The sequence below is a fragment of the Geotrypetes seraphini genome, chromosome 4, assembly GCF_902459505.1.
Source record: "Geotrypetes seraphini chromosome 4, aGeoSer1.1, whole genome shotgun sequence".
NCBI lineage: Eukaryota > Metazoa > Chordata > Amphibia > Gymnophiona > Dermophiidae > Geotrypetes > Geotrypetes seraphini.
The window spans coordinates 120,695,477-120,713,000 of record NC_047087.1 but is presented as its reverse complement, the minus strand read 5'-3'; the positions used below and the strand labels follow the sequence as shown (position 1 = coordinate 120,713,000).

The window sequence follows — 17,524 nt, the reverse complement described above, 5'->3', positions numbered from 1 at the left end:
GAGGTGCAGCGGGCAGGAGCGAGCTTTCCGCACTCCTGCCCCGCTGATAACCTGGTTGGTTGCTGCCATGAGTTCCGGCTTCAGCAGTACCGAGCAGGAGCGCGCTTTGGTACTGCTGCTTGGCACTGAGTGGCTTCCTGAATGGCTCCCAAGAAATCGAAAATTGGCTAGTCAGTACTGATATTCAATGCTGCCTGTGTAGAATTACCCAAGTAGCAAGCCTAAAGTTAGCTATGCAGATTTTTTCCAGACTAAGGTTGCATATACTTCAAATTACTACAAGAGTTGGGGAGGTAAGGGACCCTATCTGAATCTACTGAGAGGTGAGAAATTCACTAATCTTGTTGCTTTCATTGCTACCATGCATGAGGACCAGATTTAGCAATGGGCAGAACAGATATGGTGAGCATGAAAAATGAGATTCACAAGTCCTTTTGGACCTCTGGACTAAATATTTAGCCTACATGGATTTGGGATGCTCTTGATTCATTAAGATAGAGAGGAATAAGAAAACAATCTCATTATCCTCCTCAGCAGGTGAAGCCAACAAAAGGAAAGAAGAAATGGAACAGGAGATGCTCGATGAAAGCACAGATCAGTGGGCAGGAACTCATATCACGGCTAGCCGAGCTGAAAAACTGAAGAAAATAATTGAAAAGGCGGAGAAGGCCAAAGCAAAGATAGCCAATAGAAAGAGAGAATGGGAGGAACTGTGAGTTTCTGTATAACAATATGTCTTAAACAACTAATATTATAACTGTTGAGCTTTATTTCTGTATAAACACATACACACACACTTATAGGGCTCATTTTCAAAATAGGAAAACTTCAAAAAAGTGGCATTTGGAAGCTTTTCATGCTAAAATGTCCAAATTACTATTTTCAAAACACATATTTTAGACATCTTTCTAGGCTGTTTGTCACCTGTTTCCTTAAATTCCAAGGAGGCGTGTTGAAGGCGTGCTTTGGGCAGACTTGGCTGTTTTGCAGTGATAATCAAACATTTAACAAAACGTCCAGAGCACCATTTAGTCATTTGGGCTAGACCTGGTTTTTTTATTTTTTTAAATTATTTATTATTTTAACACTTTCAATAAGTGAAAACAGTAAAGAAGACATTTTAGACGTTAAACAATACTTAATATCCTTACATGACTTAAACAGAGTAATATCCCATCCCCCCACCCTACATTATCAATCAATTATCCATTGGTTCTCAGAACTTATAATAAGTATCCTATAACAAATATGTCCTATCATATATTAAACATTTAGAAACATTTAGAAACTGTTATCAGAACCCCAAAAATACTCCCCCCCTCCCAAACCCTCAGAAAAGATAAGAATTCATTTAAGAACCTATATTCTCACCCTCCCCTTCTCCTGGATATGCAATTAATACGTCAACAAAAACAAACTATAATAATTCTACAAAAGACATCAATGAGCCCCATATTAATTTGAAATTTTTTGTGTTCCCTGACAAATCAGCATTCATTTTCTCATATTTATAGATTAAACATAAATTTGCCCACCAGAATGTAAAGTTAAGTCGGTCCCAATTTTTCCAATTTCGTGTAATTAATTGTATAGCTATACCCGTCATAATTTTAAAAAAGTCATCTTTTATATTTGTCTAAGGGATCCTTTACATATAACACAGTACCACAAATCACAACTTCATAAGTCAAAGGGACCGCAACTTCTAGAATTTTATTATGTCCCCAAATCGACTTCCAAAAAATCAGAATCATAGGGCAATAAAACAGTAAATGATCCAATGTTCCCATGTCTAGATGACAGTGCCAGCATCTATCAGACCTTGCCAAAAGTTTTCCATCAAAATTAATCAGAGAAATTTGCCTGTAATTTGAAACCAACAAAGGAACTTTATTTGGCTTAGGCAAAACTATAGTCAAAGCTTCTGCCTTAGTACCTGTAATGTTGCCTTTATTCAATTGAACCTAATATAAATTTATTAAATAAGGCATTAATGTATTTTGAAATGATTTATAAAACTCTACATTGTAACCATCACCTCCTGGAGCAGATCCAACTCTAAGGGATTTCAATGCTGTCTGAATCTCCTTCAGCAAATAGGTGCATCAAGAGATCCCTTTATATGCTCGGGAATTTTAGGTCCTTCTATTGAATTAAAAATTTTTAAACCATCAAGTTCTTTGTTCGAATAATGCTCAGAAGAATACAAAACCTTATAATAATTCATGAATTGTTTTAATATATTAACAATTTTAGAATGAGTAACCCCATTTTCATCTGTAATAGCCACAATCTTTACTTTCTTTTTTTGCTTTTAAATAATTTGCCAGTAATCTTCCCGCCTTATTCGAGTTTCCATAATACAAAGCCTGTTGAATGAACAATTCTTTCCTAGCCCATTTAGAAGAAATCTTATTATATTTATATTTAGCTTTTAAGAGGGCCTGGAATGTATCTTGTTCCCATTTTACAGTTAATTTTGATTCTAATTATTTAATCATTTCCTCCAATTAAGAGAATTCCTTTTTTGATTGATTATTAATATAAGATGAATATGAAATAATATACCCTCTCATGGTAGCTTTAAAAGCATCCCACAAAGTTTCCAATGAGATCTCTTCTGAAGAATTAATTTGAAAATATTCATCCATTTTTATCTGAAGTTCTTCAATAAATTTTGTGTCTCCAAGCAGTGTATTATTGAACCTCCAAACAGGTCTATTACAATCCATTTCAAATTCAATCCATACTCTACCATAATCTAATAAAATAATTAGATCAATGGTAGCTTTTCTGACCTGTTTCACCAAACTATCTGAAACAAAAATATAATCAATCCTAGAAAATGACTTATGAACATGTGAACAAAAAGAAAATTCCCGAGCATCAAAATGTAAAATTCTCCAGATATATTTCAATATACATACTTGAATCAAATTATCCAGTCCTAATGACTTCATCACTCTACTAGATTTTTTATCCAACAGAGGATCCCCTGCCACAATTAAATTAGCAATAGCCAGAGGTAAAAGAAGCTGTTTGAGTGTTTTGAAAAATTCTATTTGATTCGAATTAGGACCAGAAATGTTAAATAACATCAGAGTATATTTACCTAAGCTCATACTTGTACCCATCTACCCATAGGATCAGCCGACACCAAATTAAATGACGCATTACATTTTTTTATTCACTAATATAGCTACCCCCTCTTTCTTTCCCACAGCAGGAGCATAGAAACAATGTTTAACCCAACCGCATTCTAACTTTATAGATTCTATGGCGGAAAAATGGGTTTCTTGAATATAATATATATCTGCATTTTGTTTTTTAAGAAAATTAAGTGTTTTAAAAACAAGGGTCAAAAAGGTGTCCAAACTAACCAGATGACCCACTCCCCCCTTACTTCCCCAGTGGTCACCGACCCTGTCCCACCACCCAAAGATATGAAAAAACAGTACATTCCAACCTTAATTACAGCTTCAGATGGCCACACAGACATAGTTCAGCAAAACAAAGGGGCACTATAGGGAGTACTGCAGTGAATGTCACATTACAAAGTTCCAGGTACACATCTCATCATAAATTGCTTATATTGTATGGTGAGCCCTCCAAAGCTTATTATACCTACATAAAGATGACACTTGTAGGCATAAGAGCTATTATTGTGGTGTACAGGTGGGTACAGCAAGTTTTGGGTGGGTTTAGGAGGGCTCACCATACATTTTAAACATGTTATGATGAGATGTATACCCGGGACTTTTTAATATGACGTTCATTGCAATACCCCCTAAAGTGCCCCTCTGTTCTGCTCAGATGCCTGTGGCTAGTTGCTAAGAATGCTAACTGCGGGGGACAAGATGGCGGCAGCATGAGAGCAGTTAGAGCTGGAGTTCCGTCTTATCTTGCTCTTTGCCTGGCTGCTTGTACGTCCCAATGGATTGTTTGTGTATGGTTTTCATTTGGATGTTTTGATTTTGAAAATGATCAAAAAATATACACACACACTAAGGGCAAACACAACTAAAAATGGTCATTTTCCAAAATAGAAGATAGATATTTTGCTGGTTTGAAAATAGTCATTTTCTCCATTGGATTTCTGGATGCATTTCTCAAAATGTCCAAACTCATTAGACGTCCTATTGAAATTGCTCCTCTACCCCCAAATGTCTGTGGCAGGAGAAGTGCCCAATTCCTCCTGCTGCCACCCTGCTGACACATCCCCCTGCAGGAGGGATGCCCAGTCCCTCCTGCTGGACACCCCCCACTCCCCCATAATGACCGCGCCCAGGAGAGACCCCCCCCACACAAAGGTAGGATGCTGACCCCCAGCAGGAACCCTCCTACCCAGCCCAGAACCCTCCCCCCCACCTACCCAGCCGGATCAAACCCCCTCTAGCCCACTCTACCTTTAGTAGTTGGCCGGCCGGCCGGATGCTTCATCCATCCGGTAGGCCTGCCTTGGGAGTTTATTTTTCAAAAACGTTCGTCCCAGTTGGCTTTTAGGCAGCAGTAGGCCGCCTAAAATCAGGACGCAGTTTATTGAATTTGCTCCTTAATGTCCATACATCTGGTAGTGTGAGGGACTTTACACAATAGAGGAAACCTGCTGTCATGACCTCCCTGGTCTTACTGCTAGTACCATATTGCTACCTTCTACATGATCCCTGCTTCACATAAACACATTACTTTCTACTCCAAATGCAGCACCAACTTCATCTAAATCAGTGTATTGCAAACTGTGTGCCGTGGCACACTAGTGTACCTTCTAAGATTCCAAGTATGCTGCGGCACACTGAGGAGGAAAAGAGGCATCATTCAGCTGATTTGCCTACAAGATGTGCCTCTTGCCGTGAGGCACATTCTTTGGGCCAGAGGTTCTCAACACGTGGTACAGTACTTTTCCGCAAACACCTGAAAACTTGGCTCTTCTCAAAAATCTAATACCTCCCGCTCTCTCGTACCCTGGCCCTCTCTACCCTCTTAGTTCCTTTCCTTTAACCCGTGTAAACCGTGCCGAGCTCTACGCTTGCAGAGATGGCGCGGTATACAAACCTAAGGTTTAGTTTAGTTTTAGTTTACAGTGCTGACACTGCTGCAGTCGTGTATCTCCTGCCTTACTCGTCTTCTCTCCCCACCCCTGGACTAGAAGCGGCAGCTCTGTGTGCTTTTAACTTTGCCACACTGCTTCTGCTAGCTTTAGTTTAGCCGCCGTTTCATCAGGCAGCTTCGTGGCCTTTCATCAGAGGCAGGCTGGCCTAGCAAAGGCCCTGAGGCTGTCTGATGAAACCACATTTAAATTAATTCTAGCAGCAGCTGTGTGGGGAAGTTAAATGCATACAGTGAGCTGCTGATAGAGAGAGGAGGGATACTGCTGGATAGGGGAGGAGGAAAAGGGAAGGGAGAAGGGGTACAGCTGGACAGGGGAGGAGAGAAAGGGAAGGGAGAAGGGGTTCAGCTTGATTGGTGGGGCAAGTTTCTTTATGCTTTCCCTCCAATTCTTCTAGTCGGGAAGACTCTACCCAAATTTTGCCAAGAACCAGCCACCATGATTCTCATAGTACCTTGGTGGCCGTGTCAACTGTGGTTTCCTCTTCTCCTGCATCTCAGTGTATAGGAACTCATCACACTTCAAATCTTTCCAACATTGCTGACACAGAATAGGGATTCTCTCCTTCATCCCAATCTATATTCATTAGCACTCATAGCAGGGTGTCTCTCTCCCATCAAGTAGATGCTTTTGCACTATATGCAGCTGTGTCAGCTATCACTGCTTATAATTTCTCTCTGGGTTAGGATGTAGGCTGGGCACCCAGACTCAGGATTGTTCTGATTAAATCTGAGATGTTTCATTGATGCAGAAAGGTAGCATGCTGTGCCTGATCGCCTGGAATGTGGCTTGGATAACTTCACCTATTAAGAGTAGTAAGATTTTAGCCACATTGTATAGAAAATGGGTGTCTAAAGCAAACAAAGAAGGTATATACTACCAACGAACAAGCCAACAGAAGGTCCAAAATGAGTGGGAGTAAAAGAGCACCTTGGAGAGTAGTGATGTAAACATTCAGAAAAAGCTCTTTATTGTTAAAGTGCTTATGAAGGACTCAACACAAGCTGTGTTTCATCAGAAGTCCAAATCTATAATACACAATAACAAATAATAATGAAAAAAAAATACAATATAATATCTATAAATAAAAATTGATAAAAATAAACAAAATTCTTTAGCAACTCTCCAGATGGTATAGCTATAGATCTTACAGATAGGTTATATCTCACCAGTTGGAGACTGAGACAAAACTTTGGAATAGTACATCATAGGTGACTCCCCCTTATTCCATCAGTCTTCTCAAAGTCTCCAGCAGGCATAAGTGAGTTGTACCCATCTCCCTTAGTAGGACTGTTGGAATTTGTTTAGGACTTCTTGTCCCCTTTTTGGTGTCGGATTGAGCTTGGGTGGGCCCTGTTTGGGGGTCCGTTCAACCTCAGGGGTGTCAAACCCAGCAGGTCTCTTGCTGGGTTGGATCCCTCCCCCCCTTTCCTCCACCTCCCCAACATTTTTTTTAGAGGTGCCTCTGATCTCAAGATTCTTTCTAAAATTTTGGCTGACTGTCTATCTTAGCATTTACCTTCAGTGATAAGTGATGTCCAGATGGGCTTTGTCAGAGGGAGGCACTCTGTTCTCAACATCAGGAAGCTGGTGTTGGCAATGAAATGTTGCCAACAATGTAAGGTCCTGGCTATTCTAGTTAGTTTAGATTCTGAAAAGGCAATTTTGATAAGGTGATCTGACAGTTTTTGTTTTCTATCTTGGAATATGTAGGGATCTCAGGGTGGTATTTGGAGGCAGTTCAAACGTTGTATGCTAATCCTCAGGCCTCACTACTGGTCAGTGGATTTTTCTTGCAGACTTTCCCCATACAGATGAGAACCCACCAGTGGTGTCCTTTCTCTCCTCTATTTGCTGGTGTTAGTGCCTTTCTTGTGTATGATCCGTTCAGAGGAAGCTGTTCTTGGGGTCATAGTTTGGGGATGGATGCTTAAAGTGTTAGCTTTTGCTGACGATTTGCTCTGCACCTTGAATATTCCTTAGATACTCTTCTAGGGATGGCATGCGAATACGGCACCTTTCCCGGATTTAGGATTTTTTTTTAAAATTTACAAATTCTTTATTCCTTTTTAAAACATATACAATAAGTGAAATACAGAGTAAATTATTCATTTTACTATATAGACATCAATTAAAATTTTTCAAATATTCAAGCTTATTAATACCCTCCCCTCCCCCCCATCATACTTTTCCAACAATTTTTCCAAACTTATTTACCTCCCATCCCTCCCTCCTCCCTGGATGTGCATATTATCTAATAACAAACCATAACTATAGAGATTCTACAAAGGACATCAATGGGCCCCAAATTAATTTAAAATTTTCATTATTCCCTAATATAGCAGCATTCATTTTCTCATATTTATATATTAGACATAAACTTGCCCACCAGAATGTAAAGTTGAGATGATCCCAGTTTTTCCAGTTTCGTGTAATCAGTTATATAGCTGTACTTGTCATAATTAAAAAGAGACGTCTTTTATATTTATCTAAGGGATCTTTAATATGCAAAATAGTACCACAAATTATTATTTCATAAGTTAAAGGAATCTCAGAATTTAAAATATTATTAATTTTTCCCCAAATTGATTTCAAAAAAATCAAAATTCTTGGGCAGTAAAACAATAAATGGTCTCATGTTCCTATGTCTAGGTGACAGTGCCAGCATCTATTAGATCTAGAATTATCTAATTTATTCAACCTAACCGGGGTCCAAAAAGAACGATGTAACAAAAAGAACCAAGTTTGTTTCATAGATGCTGATGCTGTACACCTCATCCTCCAAGACCAAATACGTCTTGGAGGATGAGGTGTACAGCATCAGCATCTATGAAACAAACTTGAAACAAACTCGAAATGCAGAAATATACTGCTTAATCGCAATGCTCCAAATATCCCTAAGAGCGTTTTTGGATTTCTTATTCATAAGTTCAGATATTAATTTATACCACTTGGTGGCTTCATGCCCTAGCATATCTGCTTGAAAACAGAAGAATTGCAAGCTATAAAATTTTTTTTAATTATGCCATTCAGGGAACCCTTTTTGAATAGCCTGCTTCAGTTGCAATCTTTTATAAAATTGAAATTTTGAGATACCAAAAGATTGTTGCAACTGTGAAAAATCAAGCAGTTTTCCATTTGAAATAACATCCTCTAATGTTCTTATGCCTGCTTGCATCCAATCTTTCCATGATCTTTCCGGATTTAGGATTAATAACCAGAAGTCCCGGGTGCTGCTAGTGTTAGCACAGGCTAGAGAAAGATGGCTTTCCCTTGGTGTGGTTTGGGGACACATTAAAATACTTGGGTATCCTGATTCCAGCTCGGCTTAATGAGCTTTATCAAGTGAATGTGCAGCCCCTTCTACAGGACACTTCACATAAACTAGCATTGTGGCAATCACTTTCCATCTGTAAACATGATAATAGTTCCTGGGTGGTTGTGTGGTTGTATAAATTTGAAATGTTACCTGTGTGTCTTCACTGGCAGGATAAAATACTTTTACATTGATTGCTTCAGAAATTCCCGTGGCACGGTACAAAACCTAGGCTCACTGTGTTCAAAATGATATTACCCAGGGATAAAGGGGGGCTGGGCCTTTTGAACCTTAGACATCTGATGATAGCTAGTCACATGAGACATATAAATGACTGGTGTCATAATTCTACTAAGTTTTCTCTCACTAATGTGGAAACGCAGTTATATTCCTCATTACATTTCAGTGCCCTCTTACATGCACCTCCAGCTCAGTTATCGGTGCGCCTTAAAGACTGTATTTTGGCATGCCCTCTAAATAACACCTGGTGCTGGACTTGCCAATATCTGAAGTGTCCCCTCATATAACTTCTTTCCTCTCTTTAAGGAACAACCCAGACTTTTTGCCAGGCAGAGACAATAAGAACTTTCTGGACTGAGAGAGCATGGGCATTCATTACCTCTGCCATGTTTTAACCTCAGAGGGGACTCTCAAATCTTTTGTGGAACTGCAACAAGAGTTTCATCTCAGAGCTACAGATACTTTTGCCTACTTTTGGCATTACTTGAGCTCACTGCTGAAGGAACATTTGACAGCGGAGAACCAGGAGTGTTTGTCATCCTTTTATTCCTTTGATTCACTAAGTAAAGTACCTTTTCGATGTCACCATTCTGCCATCCAAAAGGCAGCACCTACTACTACTTATCACTTATATAGCACTGAAAGGTATACACAGCACTGTACATTTTGACATTTACAGATGGTCCTTACTTGGAAGAGCTTACAATCTAACTTGGACAGACAGACATGACATATAGAGTTGGGAATGCAGATTGCAGAACCCAAGGTAAGAGGAGTTAGGAGTCAAAAGCACTCTCAAAGAGGTGGGCTTTTAACTGGGCCTTGAACACTGCCTGAGGTGGAGCCTGTTGTAGGGATTCAGGTAGTTTGGTCCAAGCATATGGTGCAGCAAGGCAGAAAGAACGGAGTCTGGAGTTGGCAATTGAAGAGAAGGGCACAGATAGGAAGGAAATTACAAGCTGAGTGGAGCTAACGGGGGGTGGGGGTGGGGGGGAATCATAAGGGGAGATAAGTGAAGAGAGATAGTGAGGGGCAGCTGAGTGAGTGCATTTGTAGGTCAGTAAGAGGTGTTTGAATTGTATTTAGAAACGGAAGGGAAGCCAATGATGTGACTTTAGGAGAGGGGTAACGTGAGTATAGTGGCTCTCCCAGAACATAAGTCGTGCAGACGAATTCTGGACAGAATGGAGGGAAGCAAGATGGTTAAGTGGAAGGCCTGAAAGTAGTGAGTTGCAGTAGTCTAACCCCGAGGTAATGAGGGCATGGATAAGTGTTTTGGTAGTGTGTTCAACGAGAAAGGGTCAGATTTTAGTAATATTATAGAGGAAGAAGCGGCCGGTTTTAGCAATATGTTGTATCTGGGTGGTGAAGGAGAGAGAGGAGTCAAAGATGACCTCAAGATTATGAGCAGACAAAACAGGAAGGATGAGAATGTTGTCCACAGAGATGGAGAACAAGGGAAACCCAGAGGTGGGTTTAGGCTGGAAGATCTGAGCAGCTCTGTTTTAGCCATGTTTAGTTTTAGATAATGGTGAGACATCCAGGCGACAATGTCGGACAGGCAGGCTGAGACTCTGGTTTGGGTTTCAGTAGAGATATTTGGCACAGGGAGGTAGATCTGAGAGTCATCAGCAATGAGGTGATACTGGAAGCTATGTGAGGAGATTAGCACTCCAAGTGAGCAAGTGTTGATTGAGAAAAGGAGTGGTCCCAGGTCAGAGCCTCGAGGTACACCAATCGATAGCGGGAAGGCTGTGGAGGAGGAACCATCATTGCATACACTGAAGTCACCCTCAATTTCTTATCAGCTGATAAAGGAGACCTGGTCTGAGGACTTGCAATTCACCATTCCAGAGTCTCTCTTGAGATCTTATGTTACTAATTCTTGTACCATCCCATATGGTTCCCCTGCTGTGGGAAATACAGTATAAATTCCTAATGCGGTTGTACATATCATCGCGCCAAACTTATGTGGCTTCCTACAGACTTTGTGACTCCTACCCCAAATGTCAAGTTGCTTGGACGACATTGGACCACATATTCTGGCATGGCTCAGCTGTTCAGGCCTTTTGGTCTGCTATTATAATTTTTATATGACAGCACTGGAAATGTAGACTGGTGGAGTCCCCTGCTCTCCTGTTTGGAGCTCCTGGTGGGACACAGCCTTTCTCTAAAGGCTTACAAAGGTTATTTCATAAAGCTGTGACAGTAGGGAAAAAAGTGATCCTGCTCACCTGGTTGACTTCTGATGCACTACTGTATGGCGTACTCACATGATATTGCTCTTGACAATGGAGTGGCAGGGTATTAAATCCCTATCCTACTCTATTTCAACAGACTTGGGAACCTTTAGGAACTCTGTGTCTCATGTTGCACAAAGCAGATTTTGAACTTTCTTTAACCTTGGTCTGTGGTTGTTGCTCTGTTTTGGGTTTTTTTCTGGGGAATGTGTAGAGTGGGTCCTCAGGGCTGGGTTCAGGAGGTTGGGTTAGAGTTGGGCAGGTATTTGAAAATTATGGAAATGTTGGCCTTAATCCTTGGAGCTGAACCAAACTTACTCCTCTTTGTTTTGCTACTGGAAGCTGTGATCAGCCCCCCATTTAACTTTGAATGTTGTTATGATCTATCATTTCCAATAAACATGATTGAAACGTATTTCAGTGATGCTGCTTAGTTTTTCCTCTTTAATGGACTCCTGTGATATATGTAAAATCATCTTCATTATCTGTAGTAGATTTAGTCATCAATAACAGATCCTATTTATTAAACTTAGCTCTTTTAGAAACACAAGATACTAAGCCATTGAAATTTTTTGCCACTTTTACATCAACACCATAGAAACCAACTGACGAATGCACTTAGTGGGAAATCTTTTTTTTTTTTAGAATTCTTTATTCATTTTTGTATATAACAACAAGTGCATCAGATAAAAACATATGAACTTATAAATACACACATGATTATCTTTCATGTAATGCATCAAATACAACATTCCAAACCATACTTATGTTCCATAATATCTTAAATATTATGTAATACACCTAATATCTAAACCAGGGGTGCCCACACTTTTTGGGCTTGCGAGCTACTTTTTAAATGACCAAGTCAAAATGATCTACCAACAATAAAATTTAAAAAAAACATAAAGCACACTGTACGCATAGAAAATGTTAATTATCATTCCTATTCCAGGGTTTTTCAAAGAGGTCAAAGCAGATGACTCTATGCACTATCACCTCAGTAACAACCATACAAAAATAGACAAATATACCCCCCTCCCTTTTTACTAAACCACGATAGCAGTTTTTAGCGCAGGGAGCTGCGCTGAATGCCCAGCGCTGCTCTCGACACTCATAAGCTCCCTGCGCTAAAAACCTCTATTGTGGTTTAGTAAAAGGGAACCTTAGTGTAAAATATAGACAGCAGATATAAATTCAGACACATTTTGATCACTAAATTTAAAATAAAATCATTTTGAAGGAATCACGTGATGCCATGAAGCAGGACAGACGCTGATCGCGATCTCTCCTGCCGCTTACTCTCAGAGCCCCCTCTATCGGCAATTTTTTTCAGTGCCTTCCACCGCGTTTCCGTTCGGGTTAGTCCCCTAACATCGCTGCTCCAGCCGGCTGTGTTCAGCTGTCTGCGATGTCGGCAAAAGCCCCGAGGAAAGACCGGGACCGACAGAAAGCTGGGGACAGCAAGATGGCGGCGCCTGCTAGCCCTGAAGTGGCGGGGAGTCCGGCGTGGGTTTCAGAGGTTGCTGCTGAGGTGACTGCCGCGATGGAGCTGATCTTGGAGAAGCGTCTGCTCCCCATTGATGCTAAGCTCGAGCGGGTACAGGAGAAGCTAGATGCGATGGGGCAGGAAGTGTCTTCCTTTCACCAACGAGTAGAGGCTTTGGATGACCGCATGCTGGGCGCGGAGGGCCTGCTGAGTAGCCATGCCAAAACTGTTGCTGCATTGGAGGATCGTCTGGAGGACCTCGAGAACCGGTCTCGGTGCTGCAATCTGAGGTTTTTTGGCCTGCCCGAGGATTTGCCAGAGTCTGATCTCCGTTCTACTATGGAATCTTGGATTACTACCTCTCTGACTCTGCCACCTGGATTGGGGCCTCTGTGCATTGAAAGAGCTCACAGGGCCTTAAGCGTTCCCTGATGGCGAGACCGCGGGTGGTGATTATTAAACTGTTAAGCTATGTTCATAAGCAGGCTATTCTCCAGGCTCTTCGTGGGGGTCAGAATCTGACTTATAACAACAAGAGAATTTTATGTTTCCAGGATTACTCTGCCAAAGTTTCGCAGCAGCGTCGGGCCTTTGCCCCGGTGTGTACGGCGCTGATACAACGCAATATTCGCTTCGCCTTGCTGTACCCGGCGAAACTTCGGGTCCAGAGCAATGGGGCTACCACTTACTATACCACTGTGGCGGAGGCACAGTCTTTCCTGGCCCAGGAGCCTACGGCGGGGCCCTCTACCAGCGCCATTTCATCTTCAGAGGGGCCGGCAGAGTGAGGGGGTAACCTGTTGATCAAGAGGACTGCTTGTTTGTTGATTGCAGAGTGACTGATAGCCCAATTGACCTTGTTGGGTTGTTTTATTTTATTTTATTTTAAATATTTATTTATTTCTGTAATTTATTTATTTATTTTTGTGCATTAGTTACTCAGAGGTTGCTCTGAGATATTTCTGGTATATCTCCACTCCTGGGGCCCTTTATGTTTCCTCCTGGGGTGGAGAGCACTGTGCCTGGATTTCTCTTGTGCTGCTGAGCTCTGCAGGATGTGTGGCGCTGGCTACCGGTCCTCTGATCTTTTGCTGAGGTCCTTGTGCTCCTCCTCTTGGTCTCTGGGCCCATGGAGCGGAGGAGCTTCCGAGACCCTGGGGTTTTATTACCTATTTGGACTCTTCTTGCTTGCTGCGTTCCTTGTGGACTGTTTGGACGAATTGCTGTCTTGGTTCCATTGGGGCTCCTTCTGTGTGTTTGGAGAGGTCTGAGGAGGGGGGGGGGGCTTGGACTTTAGAGTGGAGTTGAGTGTTTGGGTAGGGTGCGTGTTGGTTGTTGGGGGTATCTGGTGGTTGGGAGGAATTTTTTTCCTTTTTTTTTTTTTATCTCGTATCTGTAATTATCTGCACGGATGCAGGTTGCATTTGGCGCAGGTGCTACTCAGTGGGGTGGGGTGGGTTGTCGTGGGTTTCCCTAGGTTGAGTGTGGAGAATGCTGGGGGTTTCTGGTTGGGCTTGGATTAGTCCCTGCTGGCTTATGTTTGATGCCTTGCAGGGCTGGGGTTTGTTGGTCTCTTTGCCCTCTTTTTGGACTTTCCCTTGGTGGGGTCCCTTTCGGGGTCTGTTTGTGTATCCTGCTGGGTTAGGGTATTGGGCAGCTTCGGCTTCTTTGGTGTTTGGGGTTGGGGGAGGGAGTGGGCGTTGAATGTGATTTGCTTTTCCTTCGGGGAAAGCCTATGTTGGGGGATTTAGAGGGTTGGGGTTTTTTTCGGGGATGGGTTTTGAGCTGGGCTTGTGGGACAGTTGGGGGGTTGGAGGAGTAGGGGTGGGGTTGGGGGTGGGGGTGCTATTTTTTGTTTGGTGGAGTGGCTTTTCTTTTTTTGTTTTTGCGGTGCCTGATCCCGGGAGACACTCCTTTTCTTTGAATTCTTGTTTTTTAGTTGTGTGCCCTGGGGACTGGATCTTTTTTCTGCTAGATGCTGTAGGCTGGGGCAGCATCTTGGCAACCTCATACTTTTCATGACTTTTTCACTGTATTTGTTTCATTTTTTTGGGAGTTGAATGGTGAAACTTATTACTTGGAATGTTGGAGGCATTAACTCACCTGTTAAGAGGGCAAAAATTTTACAAAACCTGCAGAGACAGAGAGCGGATATTGCTATGTTGCAGGAGACACACCTTACTGACTTCGAACATGCTAAATTGAGAAGGGGTTGGGTGGAGCACTGTATAACGGCGGCTGCAGTCGGGAAGAAACGGGGAGTAGCTATTCTTTTTCGAAAAGCAGTGGCTACTCAGATTACCCCTGTGGCTATTGATGCCGATGGTCGATATGCTTTTTGTACGGCGGTGATTGGGGGTGCTCTGGTGCTGGTGGGGTGTGTCTATGCTCCCAATACTTATGATAAATCATTTTATGCCCGTTTGAAGACTTTTCTTTTGTCACGTGCTCCTCTTCCGATGATTTGGGGAGGGGACTTCAATGTCGCCTGGGATGCTTCCTTGGATAGATCTCGCTCTCCTAGGGGCGGAGAGGTTAACGAGGCTAGGGGTCTTCCTCAGCTGTGTCAACTTTTGGATCTCTTGGATGTTTAGAGACTCCTGCATCCGGGGGAGCGAGATTATACCCATCTCTCTCACGCTCATGCCTCGCAATCTCGTATTGATTATCTGCTGGTTTCTCGCTCGCTCTTTGCTAGGGTTCGAAAGGTGGAGATAGGGCCTTATGCGATTTCAGATCATGCATGGGTTTGGATGGAGTGGGATTCAGGAGTGGGACTTCGCCCACCCGGGTATTGGGCGTATCCTTTGTGGCTTCAGGATGACCCTAACTTTTTGCCCTATCTTCTGGGGGCGTGGAAGGATTATCAATACCATAATAGGCAGCATGAGGAGAACCCGGTTTTGTACTGGAAAGCGGCGAAGGCGGTCCTTTGGGGAGTGATTATTAGTTATGTTAGTCGGGTGCGGAAGTCCCGAGATAGGGAGTTGTTTCGTTTGTCGGACCAGATGACGAGAGCACGGCGTACCTTTGCTCTTCATCCTACTTCTGGAAACAGGCAGAGTTTGCTTTCCTTGCAGACGGCGGTTAATGCACTTTTGCATCAACGGGCGACTAAGTCTTTGGCTTACTATAAATACCGCCTTTATGTCCACGGTAATAAGGGAGGGAAACTTTTGGCCCGCTTGGTCTCGCAACGGGAGAGCCGTAAGAAGATTTTGCATCTTACTACTGCAGAGTCCGGGCGGGTCACTAGTGATACGGATATATGTGATGTTTTTCGCCGTTTTTATGCAGCTCTTTATGCTCCACCTCCGGATTTGGGACTTTCTGGGGATCTCTATTTGGAGAGACTTGATCTCCCGTGTCTTTCTGAGGAGCAGACTGGTCAGTTGAACGCGCCTATTAAGGTGGGAGAGGTAGAACTTGCTATAGCACAAAGTCCTACTTTGAAAGCCCCTGGAGTCGATGGTTATAGAGCTGAATTCTATAAACTTTTGCAAGCTGAAATTGGGTCGCCGCTGGCTAATATGTTTAACGTGATGATCAATGCTGAGGCGATGCCTGAACATCTTAATGTAGCTCAGATCATTGTTCTTTCAAAGCCCGGGAGGGATCCTACTCTGCCAGAATCTTATAGACCTATTTCGCTACTTAACTTTGATGTTAAGCTTCTGGCAAGGATACTGGCTAACCGATTGGCACGGGTGTTGCCGCTTCTTCTTCATGAGTCCCAGGTGGGTTTTGTTAAGGGTCGCTCGGTGGCAAAGAATCTGCGTAGAATTTTGACTTCTTTGGATTATGCGTCACCTTCTATTCTTATTAGTTTTGTTGCTGAGAAGGCGTTTGATCGTGTTCGTTGGGACTTCTTGTTTGCTACTTTGGCTAAATATGGGTTTAGCGGTCATTTCGTTTCGGCGATACGGGCATTATATGCCATTCCAAAGGCTGTTTTGTGGGTCAATGGCTGTCGTTCTTCTTTATTTGAGATTCATACGGGAACCCACCAGGGGTGTCCGTTATCCCCTTTGTTGTTCGTGTTGACGCTTGACCCCCTCCTTCGTGATATTTATTCGAATCCGATTATCCGGGGGATTCAGTTGGGGGATCAAAGCTTCAAGGTTGCTGCTTTTGCGGACGATCTTTTGGCTTTTCTGACGGACCCTTCTCCTTCTTTGCAGGCTCTTTTGGAGACTATGAGAGAGTATGGCGACTATGCGGGCTTCCGTTTGAATTTGATTAAGTCTGAGGCCTTGCCTTCCTCGCCGGCCCTGCGGACTCGGTGGGGCGCCTCCTTCCCTTTACGCTGGGCCCTAGGCTCATTTCGGTATTTGGGGGTCTATCTTTCGGTTTCCACGACTCAGCTATATTCGCTTAATGTTCCTAAGCTTTTGGCTGATACTAGGGTCCAGCTGGAGGCCTGGGAAGGCCTCCCTCTGACCCTGCTGGGACGCATCTCTTTGGTTCGCATGGTGATTTTTCCGCGCTGGCTGTACATGTTCCAGACTTTGCCGCTTCGTTTGTTGAAAAAGGATCTTAAGAGTTTACATCGTTTGCTGTCCCTTTTTTGTTGGAACTCGCGTAAACCGAAGGTTCGTTTTCCCTATTTGGTGGGTGGCTGGCACCAGGGGGGCCTGGGACTTCCTGATTTTGGTCTTTATAATGAAGCATGTTTACTGTGACATTTGAAAGACTGGCTCATGGGGGAACATCAGTATACCCCGTTGGATTTTGAACGGGCCTTCTATGCTCCTCATACCTTGAACAGTCTCTTACACTTGCCCACTAAGGATCTTCCCCCTGAGTTCCGTGCGTGTGTTTCTTTGAAGTCTATGCGTGCTGTGTGGGGGAGCTTGGTCAGTAAATTGGGAGGGGACCCACGTGTGTCGAATCAACTTCCCCTACGAGGAAACTTGGCCTTTCCTCCGGGCCGGGATAGCCCTGCTTTTCGCGGCTGGGCGACCCGCGGCTTTCATCTTGTGGAACATCTGTTGACGGAGGAGGGCTGTTTGCAGCCTCTAGATGCTTTGAGGGATCGATTGGGTGGGGGCTGGGGTGATACTTTCGCTGTCAAGTGAAGCATTATATTCTTTCTCTTCCGCAGGATTGGCTTGCTCTACCGATGGGGGTGCGTC

At 43.1% G+C, this 17,524-nt stretch overlaps 1 protein-coding gene across 2 annotated transcripts in view; it reads left to right on the top strand.

Annotated features, from left to right (window-relative positions):
* Positions 1 to 17,524, top strand: part of CFAP44 (cilia and flagella associated protein 44) — a 553,092-nt gene that overhangs the window by 345,913 nt on the left and 189,655 nt on the right. For both annotated transcript variants that reach the window (XM_033943382.1, XM_033943381.1), the window contains one exon: positions 535 to 712. In XM_033943382.1, the coding sequence (XP_033799273.1) occupies positions 535 to 712 (178 nt within the window). The remainder of the gene's footprint in view (positions 1 to 534; positions 713 to 17,524) is intronic.